At 43.8% G+C, this 12,010-nt stretch overlaps 2 protein-coding genes across 2 annotated transcripts in view; both read right to left on the reverse strand.

Annotated features, from left to right (window-relative positions):
- PARD6G (par-6 family cell polarity regulator gamma) overlaps nt 1-6,616 on the reverse strand; it is a 67,554-nt gene extending 60,938 nt beyond the window's left edge. The window contains exon 1 of the mRNA XM_083518787.1: nt 6,143-6,616. Within this exon, the coding sequence (XP_083374913.1) occupies nt 6,143-6,214 (72 nt within the window). The 5' untranslated portion in view covers nt 6,215-6,616. The remainder of the gene's footprint in view (nt 1-6,142) is intronic.
- Nucleotides 1-12,010, reverse strand: part of CARMIL1 (capping protein regulator and myosin 1 linker 1) — a 336,439-nt gene that overhangs the window by 116,071 nt on the left and 208,358 nt on the right. The window lies entirely within an intron of this gene.

Below are 12,010 nucleotides of genomic sequence, written 5' to 3' on the forward strand. Positions count from 1 at the left end.
CTGGTCGACATGAACGGTCCTGGAGTCTGTGTTTGAAATTAGCCAGGCGCCAGGCGCATTTTGCATCTGGCTTTCGACCACTTGCAACCAAGTGAAGATGCCTGGGAGCCAGGATGCCACCTGACACCTCCACCATCTGGGGATCATTGGATCTAGATTGTTTTCACACACTAATAGCCCATTCTGTAGAATTCTATCAGTTATATTTTACATGCACAATCATAATGAATTTCTGGAACCAAATTGCTTTTTCTGTGCAGCTTGAGCATGAGCAGGAATCACCATTAGGAAAAAGAGGTAGGACTAGGCTAATATATATGTGGACTGTCCCTGGATCAAGTGGCTTTTCTTCTTTAAGTTCCCAACATTCTTCACCTAGCTCAAGGTTGTCATCTGAAGTAGCTAGATGTTTCACTGAGAATTCATCACAGTCGATCCATCGTTTGAAAAATAACAACCTCTGCGCCACCTTGCCCCAAAATGGCAACTAGACATTCCATTTAGGTGACTGTACACCTTGGTTTAAGGAGCCATTTGGTGCCTAGCTTATATATCTGAGTTTCTAACACTGCCTGGAGTAAAGGCTAAGCATCACTACCAGAAGGATCGTGGTCAATGAAAGTGTCTACATGTTGAAGTACCTTCTCATATCAAAGTAGAGGAGGCACACACTTTGGAGATACTTTGTTTATTATGTCCGGCAGCCTCTTTACTTAAATATTTCTCAAGACTCTAGTAAGGAACATTGCCTCTGCCTGGAGCAAGACCTGAGAACATGGACGCTAATCGTCACAATCAATCAATTTTCTAGAAATGTAGCTGTGTGGAGTTAATCATCCAAAAGTATGTTACTCTTGGTCAAAACAACATTTTTCCTTAGCTGTCTAACAACCTCTGCCCTGCCTTCCAGGTAAATCTCACAGAGCCTATGTCACAACCTCATGCCATAGATGGTTTTAAAAAACAAACATCCGTAGCATTCTCTCTTCATTAGTCCTGTAGTCATGTCTAATAGGAAAGCATTCCACCACCAAGGCACTCAATATATTATGATTGCTACTCTAATATACAACTTGAGTGTAATTGATGGTAGCAATAACGGTCCTAGGAATCAATGTTAAGTGACAGAATACCACCAGTAGTAACTGATTGTGTAGAGTGTGCTGCTCTCTTACATCTAGTAACCTGTATGTACTTCTGAGTATGACTGGAAAACAAATATTCTCACATATCACAGGAGGTATGCTGCTGGTTAATAACTACTTCAGGTACTTGGTCAAACAAATACTCTTGAAAAGGAGTTAACATGAATGGTACACCATCAGTGTTGCAACTGTCAAACCTTGCCTTTGAGGGTCTATAAGGTAAAGGTAAAGGACCCCTGACAGTTAAGTCCAGTCACAAACGACTCTGGGGTTGTGGTGCTCATCTAGCTTTACAGGCCGAGGGAGCCAATGTTTGTCCACAGTTTTTCCAGGTCATGTGGCCAGCATGGCTAAGCCACTTCTGGCGAAACCAGAGCAGCGCACGGAAACGCCATTTACCTTTCTGCCGGAGCGGTACCTATTTATCTACTTGCACTTTGACGTGCTTTCAAACTGCTAGGTTGGCAGGAGCTGGGACGAAACAACAGGAGCTCACCCTGGTGCGAGGATTCGAACCGCCAATCTTCCGATCAGCAAGCCCAAGGCTCAGTGGTTTACACCACAGCGCGACCCGCGTCCCTTAAGGGTCTATACTGTACAGTGGTACCTCAGGTTACGTACTTAATTCAATCCAGAGGTCCGTTCTTAACCTGAAACTGTTCTTAACCTGAAGCACCACTTCATCTAATGGGGCCTCTTGCTGCCGCCGTGCCGCCAGGGCACGATTTCTGTTCTCATCCTGAAGCAAAGTTCTTAACCCGAGGTACTATTTCTGGCTTAGCGGAGTCTGTAACCTGAAGCGTACGCAACCTGAAGCGTATGTAACCCGAGGTACCACTGTATCACTAAAAATGTTACTATATCATTATGAAACACTTCCGTTTAATAGGCAGCAACACAAAGTAGCCAAAAGAGTCTGTTACCTATAGATATACTTTATGTGTACTGTATATCAGATTGTCTGTATGAATCCCAGCAAACTAGTCTGGCTGACAGGGATTAAGGACTAGTATTTACATATACACAACCAATTCATTCCTTCAGAACAGTTCATTCAAAGGATGCTAAGTACAGCTCACACTTCAGACAGCATGGCCTTTCTAGTGCCTATTATCAGAGCTTGCACTGCAATGAAGTTTCAGAACTCTGTGTTCTAAATGTACAATACTAAGACCATTGAGAGAAATACAAGCTTTATTGGAATATGAAGGGGGAAGGCAGCTAGCTGGCTATTTCATGCAACTCGGTTGCAGAACATCTGCTCTGTATGCAGACGGTCCCAGGTTCAAATCCCCAGCACATCCAAGAATGGAACGGAAGTACCTCTGTCAGATGGACCAATGGTCTGGCTGGGTGCAAGGCAGCCTCCCCAGTCCCCTATATTTCACCCAAAGTAAAGTCAAGCACCCATAATTTTGAAACAAAGAAAAGCAACTCATCCCTAACATAGAAAGATACAATACCCAGGGACCTCTGTTGGTTTCACAACAGGGATGGGGAACCTGTGGCTGACCAGAGGTTGTTGGGTTACAACGCCCATCATCCCTGTCCACTGGCCTTGTTGGCCAACACTGATGGGCGTGAAAGAGTCCAACAAACATGGGCATATCTTAGTGCACCCCCCCTTAAATGACCAAATAAAGTGGGCAAACCAGTGAGGAGTTTGCTCAGTCAATGGCAGATCAGGAACTAAAATCCAGCTCTTTCTATTTTCAGCATGCATTGTCCACAGAAGGACTCTTGCCACCATCTAACATTGATTTAAACATTTTGCTATGAGCTGCTGAGAACACAGAGGCGATGCAACCCCCACCCAGAGGTATTGCTGTGGATCTTACACACGCAAGGCAAGTTTGGAAGGCAAAGCCAAGAATAAATAAATAAATAAAATAAAGAATGAGAAATAAAGAAAGAAAAGTGGGCGGGAAAGTAAGGTAGCTGTAGGAATACAGATAAGGTGAGGCTAGAGTGATTTGGGAAAGAGAAGGCCTTCCAGATGTTGGTGGGCTACAGTTCCTATCATCCTTCCCCAATTACTGGCCACAATGCCTGGGGGTGATGGGAGCTGGAGTCCGGCAACACCTAGAGAGGGCCATGGCTACTCCACCTGGCTTGTGTAGTTCATTAACATACATCTCACAACCACACATACATTTGTCATAGATAAGCTGCCTGGAATGGCACAACTCCTGACAAAAGCAGAGGGCAAATCTGGTCTCATGTTGTTTCAAGGATAGCTGCCTCCCCTGCCTGAACAGGGGCTTTGGGATGTAATGATGCTAAGTTAGGGTTGCCATACGTCCAGACCTTTCCAGACATAGCTGGTATTCAGCCCCCTGAAAGCGTCTGGGCAGAAATCACTGCAATGTCCAGGAAAGTCCAGGCATATGGCAGCCCATGTCAGTAGTGTAGAGTTTGACGATTTGCATAAAAAAACAGCTCAAAAACTCAAACTTTGCCACAACCCCCCCCTGCAAAAAACACAGCAACTTTTCAAAAAAATGTTCAACAACTTTTGTATCCAGATTTTCACTTTTTGAAATATGGCAACTCTAGCAAACTTGTCATAGCAGGCATGCCATGCAAGCACACAAAAGGGCAAGTCTTCACTATGCTCAAAGGGTTCAAGTACCTTCGCTATGATGAAAGACTAAAGTGCTCTTATTAGTCCAAGGGGGGGGGGGTAACAGGAATTTACATAATTATGAATAGTAAGAAGAAGATAGCCAAAATGCATTCTTACTCCCCCCCCATACTACTAGAACTTTGAGCCCCTCGCCAAAATCATCTATCTGTACACATGAAAACAGGAAGTGCTATTTCACACGCCTAGCTAACTTACAGAATTCACTGCCACAGGATGTGGCGATGGCCACTATATTAGATAGCTTCTAAAATGACAATTCATGACAGGTATCTCCATCAATGGGTACAATGGTACCTCGTTACATACGCTTCAGGTTACAGACTCCACTAACCCAGAAATAGTGCCTCGGGTTAAGAACTTTCCTTCAGGATGAGAACAGAAATTGTCCTCTGGCGGCACGGCGGCAGTAGGAGGCCCCATTAGCTAAAGTGGTGCTTCAGGTTAAGAACAGTTTCAGGTTAAGAACGGACCTCTGGAACAAATTAAGTACTTAACCCGAGGTACCACTGTATTGACAATGACAGCTAAATTCAACATCCATGTTGGGAGGCAATATGCCTCTGAATACCAAAGGTGAAGAGCATAAAATGGGGCAAAAGTTGTTGCCTTCACCGCTAACCCCTGATTGGCTGGTTTATGGAACTGATCAGGGACAGACAACATGTGGTCCTCCAAATGTTGTTTGACGGCATCTTCCATCATCGCTCATCATTGGCCATGTTGATGGGGGCTAACAGTTGGTGCAGGGTAGGCAAACATCATCTGTGGGCTAGATGGACCTTTGGGAAGATTCAACAAGCCTCTTCTTATGTTATGGTCCCCTCCCATCCCTTGGTTGATTTATCTGAAAACCGGAAGCTCTTGGAACTATGAAGCAGAATTCCAAGCATAGACTTCAGATGCCTGTGATATATCCCTCATTACAAGCTTACACCTTCGTCCTAGGGCAAGAAAGGCAGGCTTGACTTAAAGGCCTCTTCCAAAAGACAGCAAGGGTGGGGCGGGGCGGACAGACTGAGAGGGTGTAGTAGCGCAAATAGATGCGACTGCACTTAAGAGTTGTGTCCTTTCAGCGGGAAACACCAAAAACGTGAAGACTACGTTTGGTAATACGCAAGCACTTCCCTCCTCCCCTCACCCCCCCCCGACGAAGGAATAGCTGAGAGATCAGGTGGCACCGGGAAAAGGGAGAGGGAGAAAGGGAGTCTACTACTCTCCAAACAAGTTTAAACACGAATGAAAGAGAGCGAGTTCGCAGAGCTCAAGACCTGCAAGGCAGCGACAGAGCCAGGAGCAGATTCAAGAGGGCCAGTATGGGATTTAGCAGCAGGCTGCTTGGCGTTTCTTGAGGAGAAGTCCCGAGGGTTGCATTCAGGGGAGAGAAATAAAGCTCTCTCCCCAACCCCCTGTGTCTGCAGTCCAGCCGTCCCTTCCCGCGTCCACGGCAATATTTTCAAACCAAAACACAAAGGTTTCGAAGTACTTCCATAAGGAGGAACAATGGGAAACGTTAAGCAGAGGCAGCCGAGCGTTTTGCAGGGACTGGACTCACTCACTCCCACGCGAGTGGCGATCAAGTTTAACTCGACCGCGAGCGCGTGGGGGAGGAGTGGGGTGGGTGGGTGGGGGTGGGGCTTTGCGGCAACAGCATCCCCCCTCCAATCGGCCCTCCTCCTTTGAGGTTCACTAATCCAGATCGGAGCGAGCCTAACCTGCTTCTCTTTCCACCCGAGCTCCCCCCACCCCACCTCCCGCCGCCCTAGTTGGAAAGCCCTTTTGTTTGTGAACGGCCCACCAGCAAGAAACGTGCCGCGATCGCCGCCTGATCCCAGCAAGCCGATGAAGCCAGAGATTAAATATCCAGGCGCCCCCAAAGCCACACTGAAACAAAAACAAAATCTGTGGAAAATGTCCAGGCGGAGACGTAAACCCACCCCTCACGACAAGCGCCCTAGAGATATCGGGACAAGTTGCTATGGGATACGTCCCCTATGGTGGAGAGAGAAGGGAAAACATGTGTTTCATAGCAAGTCAAGGGGGGGGGGGGCTGGCGGGCAGAATATTCCCTTATATTCTTTCCTAAATTGACGCAGACACGTTTAAAAGGGAAAAAAGAAGTTGCTGCCGGAGTAAGTTACTTCCCTCCGGTGGAAAACTAGAGCAATCTCGGTTTTTTTCAGACGCAAGACAAAGCATCATAAGGGGAGGGGGCGGGAGGATGCAAGGAGATGGGGGTCTCCATTCATTTTAAAAAGAAGTTAGAGGAGGTGGGGGAAAGGTACTGGAAGGCGTGGGGGGGGGGGGGAGAAGGTTAATCCGGGCTGCAAGTAGCTATTCCTTCTGTCCTTACCTTACTTTTCACTTCCACCGCGCTGTAGCCAAAATACCGCAGACTCTGAGATTTATTAAAGCTCCGATTCATTTTCTCGGCCCCCAGTTTGAAACCCCCCCTCGTCCTTCGCCTCCTCCTCTTCGCCCTCGCTCAACAAGGGCTGGGAAGACCCACCGCCTCCGTGAGAAAGTGCCCCCCGGGCGGCCGCTTGTTGCTGCTGCTCCGACCCTGGAATGTAACTTTCTTTGGAACGTTCAGCCTCCCGAGATTCTTTTACTTTGTCCCAGCGCGCTAATCAGAACGCCCGCCTAGCTCGCTCTTCGGGCTTCTGTTTGTTACAATCGCTTTCAGCTCGCAACGCGCCTCTGACTCAATAGGAAGGCGGCTGCAGCAGCAAGGACTGGGCCCCGCCTCCATCAGAAACCCGCCCACTTTCAGTCTTCGCCCGTTTCAAAAACCCCAGAGCAGCAGTCATCGCCGTCGCTCATCCTGGCCGCCAGAGGGCGCGCGTTTGCGGATTATGACAGAATAATGATAATATTTGCTTAACTTGCTCAGCTAGCTAGCTGGCCGGCCGGTTGCTGAACAGTGGCCAGTGTCGCACCAAGGTCTGAAAAAGCAACAAACTCTGCTGCGTTAATGAGTATAAAGTCGCTTCCTTTTTTTAAAAAAAGTCACATAAAACTTTTTTCTTTGTAATATGGGTGAATGCAAAATTCCCCTTTTCTTCTTCCAGTGAATACGCCAAACTTTCTTTTGATCATTTTTGCATATGAGGGCGTGCAAGTCCATTAACATTGGAAGATATTGATGCAAGTATGCACAGGACCAAGATCTTTCCAGAAACAACCACAACTAGGTGTAATAAACCAATAAAGATAAACGGACTTTTTGTTTGTTTTTTGTTTTGCAATGGAAGGCGTTGTGGTTCTATACCAGGCACACTGGCCCAAATGTATCTTTTCATTGTGATAGATTTACCCAGAACAACCCCAATTTTCTGGTTCCTGCCTCAGGTGAATCACTGCATTAGGAAAGTTCTGATATTCTCTGTAGGGCATGTTAAAAACACACACACAACTACACAAACACATTTTTACTAAACTGGGCATATCCGCACTTGTCCTGCTCCTTTCTCCCAAGTAAAACTGCTTTTTACCACTCAGTCGCAGGACTTATCCACACTTAACTTTTGTACCACTCTTTTGAGACACAGTTCTGCACTTTAAAACTCTTGTGTTGGAGTGCTTTTTTCTTCTACTTTTCACTCTAGAACTTTCCCTGCAAAAACCTGTTCTTTAAAGCTTAAGCACAATTGGTGTTTTCGACAGATTGCTATTTGCTCTGCTTCAGCTTTAAAGAGTGTGTTTTTGCTGGGAAACTTCTGGAGGGAGGAAGGGGGAATCACTCTGACATGGAACTTTATATGGCAATTCGGGTTTTCTCTGGATTGATGTTTGTTCCAATTTAGAGCTAAAGAGCAGTTTTCCCCTTTGAAAGGATCGGGCCAAGGCTTTCTAAGCACAGGACAAGCAGAAGTGTGGGGTATATGGTGACTACAGCTTATTCCCAGAGCGTTGCAGGTTGAGGAATAGTGACAAATATGCACAGTGATTTAAATAAACATTTTCTTTCTTTTTTATTTATAGCATTGTAGTTGTAGCCCACTTAATTTAGAGTTAGCCCCTCTCAATTCAGTGGGACTGAGGAAACTGAGTAAAACATGCATAGGACTCCACTGAAAAGGTTTGGAACAGCAGAGTCATAAGGAGCTGAAGAAAAAATGGCCATCGACTCCCTGTAACTGTACATAGATTTCATTACACCAGCTCCGCTAGAGATCAATTACACAAGCCAGCTAACCACATGACAAGCCATACTGCAGAAGCCACCATCCCACCACGACTCTCAACGTGATGTTAACTGTGTTTATGCGATGGTTTCAAGGAGCTAATCAATTTATTCATTTATTTCCTGGCGCGGCACATATACATGGTCGTGTGCGAGTTGGACATGCGAGTTGGACATATTGGGGGGGGGGGATGCCTGCATTCGTTTCTAGTTTGACCTTCAGCCAACACCTGAGTAGCAGATGCTAAACTAAAAGACATTTTATGAAGCTCAACTTTGTGGCACCTGAAATGCTTACTTTATTTTTGAAAGATCCGAGGCCACATAAGGAGGGAAAACAGTCCTGCAATCATACCAGTCTGACATCCTGACATCCTGCATTCATGTCATGTTCTGGGATGCTGTCTGGGTGAAGCTATTGTTTTCACATTCCATCATTAGCCAGAAGGAAGTGAGAAGACAAGCCTTAGCACCACCTCCAATGGAAGATTTTGCAACTTTATTAGTCTGAGAAATGGTGCCACGAGCAGGGTGACATCACTGGTATTCAACCTATAACATAACAACAACAATAATGGATTTTAGATTTCTTACCCACCATTCACTATAAGGTCCCTGGGTGGTTCACAGTCATTAGAATAGAATAGAATAGAATAGAATATTAAAATCATGTAAAACCACTTACAAACAGAAGAATAACATTCTTAAATCACCCACAGAACCCATTAGGTCCTCTTTTTAGCCTAATATCATTGCTATCTGCTCATGCCTATGCATGTTTACTCAGAAGTCCCACTTTTTTCAATGGAAGTGCAGTTAGAATTGAGTCTCCCAAAGCACAGTTCAGTCTGTTCAAGCATGATCTGTTGATATTTCTTAGTGTTTCATAAAAAATTAAAAGTTAAATTGGTATTTTGATCTATTCTCTCAGAAACAAGTTGATTCTGTTGCTCTCCATACTATATCGAAGGTTCTTTACTGCCATTAGGCACCCACCCAAAGCCATAAGCCAAGTGTAAACAATAGTAGTCTGATATCTTGAACCTAAATTCCATCAGCAACTGGAATTATCACCAGGTCATTGCTTCCATCATTCATTTCCTCAACAGTGATGTCCTCAGCTCCCATTATGTTTATTTATTCAGCCATTTCCTAGCTATTTGTTGTGATTTTAATCAGTTAGAGATTTCGCATTCCTTCCACATCTTAGAGACAGCTCAGTAATGGTTAACTTTTTTTGGTAGAAGTTATTACCGCTTTGATCTTGAGTTGACTGGACTGTGGAGAAGAAAATATAAATTTGTGGTCACAGTGGTGACACCAAAAGAGAAACTTCAAAAAAGGACAAAGTGTGGGTGAGCTTTTTTCCTCATTGGTTAGATTTCTGAAAGAGAAATAATAATGTTATATTATATTATATTATATATTAAGGCTCCAATTCTAAACACATTTCCTCCATGGTTTAGTTCTGAAGGAGTGAGCATGCTTAGGACTGCAACCTGATTAAATTTTTCAGTTTAGATTTGAATGCAAAAAGTGCATTTCCTTCATATAGCTACAGGAGTCCAGGAATGGGGGAGTGAGCTGTTTGTCACTTACCTCCCCCTTGGTGCTGCTTATACTTGTGGGTAGTAGAAGTTTACTAATCTTAAAGTCTCACAGAACCCCTTAGCCAGTTTAGAATAGAATCCTGTTTGTAAAAGGTAAAGGACCCCTGGATGGTTAAGTCCAGTCAAAGATGACTACAGTATGGGGTTGCGGCGCTCATCTTGCTTTCAGGCCAAGGGAGCCAGTGTTTTTCCACAGACAGCTTTCTGGGTCATGTGCCAGCAGGACTAAACTGCTTCTGGTGCAACAGAATACCATGATGAGTGCCAGAGCACATGGAAATGCCGTTTACCTTCCCACCACAGTGGTACCAATTTATCTATTTGCACTGCTGTGCTTTTGAACTGCTGGGTTGGCAGGAGCTGGGACAGAGCGATGGGAGCTCACCCGGTTGCAGGGATTCGAACGGCTGACCTTCTGATTGGAAGCCCAAGAGGCCCAGTGGTTTAGACCACATCCTGTTTGTACTGGCTCCTTGGCTTGGATATCTGAGTAGAGTGGGTATAGTCTGGGTACATGATCACATAAAAAAATCCTTAGATGTGCAATAAATATCCGAAGAGGGCTTTTTTTGGCTTCCGAAAAAAGTTTGCAAACCAGAACACTTACTTCCAGGTTTGCAGTGTTTGGGTTCCAAGCTGTTTGAGTACCAAGGTGTTTAAGAACCAAGGTACCACTGTATATTTCTTCAGTGCAAATTTGAAAAGAAACAGGATTTAATACATGTTCACTTTCAATATGGTACTAAGAGGAAGCTTAGTGCAGAAACAACCCGTTTCTAATGTTATACAGTGGTACCTCGGGTTACATATGCTTCAGGTTTCATATGCTTCAGGTTACAGACTCTGCTAACCCAAAAATAGTGCTTCAGGTTAAGAATTTTGCTTCAGGATGAGAACAGAAATTGTGTGCCGCCAGCAGGAGGCCCCATTAGCTAAAGTGGTGCTTCAGGTTAAGAACAGTTTCAGGTTAAGAATGGACCTCCGGAACGAATTAAGTACTTAACCCGAGGTACCACTCTATAGGCTTAAAGACAATGGCAATAAGCAATGGCAAATCTTCTACCAAGCTAATTGATCTTGTGCAGACCTTCAGATAAAGCCACACCTTGTACTTTAATCTTCTTTGTCATTTCAGGCTTTGCAATCACAAGTGGCCCCTTGAGAAAATATACTGTTAGACTTTGTTATCCTCGGGACTGCAAGCAATCACTGAGGATACCACATCTCATCTGGAGGCTATTGTTTCCTGCTTTCTTATAAAACTCTCCTGTGTATTTTGATGGCTTGTAAAAATTGAAAAACATTCTTATTTCTGCACAACCATTACAGCATTCCTGAATGCACTTGCTACAATCAGTTCATTCTTGGTGAATGCAACAGAATGGCAGCAGTATACATTTAGAGTTGTGACATCATTCCTTAATGTGTTTCCATTTAATGTGTCCAAACCTTATAAATTATTTGGCGAACCAATAAACAGTTTCCATTAGCAGTTCTGGTCTAGAGCCTGTGGATTTTTATGGACAAGTTGGCTTAGGAAGTTATATCTATTTTCATCATTAAAAACAAATAAAATGAGAACCTCAATATAGCACAGTGATTCAATGGACTTCATTTCTTCTTGATAGAGTTCTTCTTATGTTGATATCTACAGTACTTTTATAAGCATCTGGCTGGATCTCTGCTACAATTGCTGGTAAAATGCAATTGTTTCACCATAAATCTCATCTAGTATTTATATCAAGTCGTGTTCATGTAGAAGCTTCAGTTAATTTTACCAGGTAATATATTTTTCTAAATGTTCCTAGAAATCACTGCTTACCAAGCTGAAATCCTTTAAAATTTAACTCTTTGGCTGTGTAAACCTGAGCTTTCTTCTAAAGCCAATGGAGGTTCTTCAAAGCTAGTAGCCAGAGTTTTCATCCCCTAAGACTCAAAACTGGTTAGCAAATTGAATTTGAAAATGAAAAATTAAGTAGAGCTCTTTGACATTTATGCTTGTAAGCCGCAAGCCTGATAAATTACTTTGCTTTCTGTTATTGTTTTAAGCTAAGTTTATATTACTACCAAATAATGGACACTTTAAGATAAAATGATGCATTGATTTCCCATAAAGTACCAATAAATTTTTAACAGTGTAAATCTCTCGGGCTTATCAACTGGTCTCAGAAAGCTTAATTTGTCAAATCTTTGAGAGCAATACGTTTCTCTGAATATATCATATTCCTAGGGTTGTGTGAAACTAAACATAGACTCAGCCTTATCCAACTGCCAGGGAAGGACACGTACTCAGACAATATTATGATATCTCAGCACAAATTTATTCACTGTAAGCAGTAATCATAATTATGTAGGTACCTGCAGAAATAATGGCAAACATAAATCACAAGGGCACCTGAAGCTGCTTTTTGGATATGTAGATGTG

Source organism: Podarcis liolepis (genome assembly GCF_965112155.1).
Source record: "Podarcis liolepis genome assembly, chromosome: 8".
Lineage (NCBI taxonomy): Eukaryota > Metazoa > Chordata > Lepidosauria > Squamata > Lacertidae > Podarcis > Podarcis liolepis.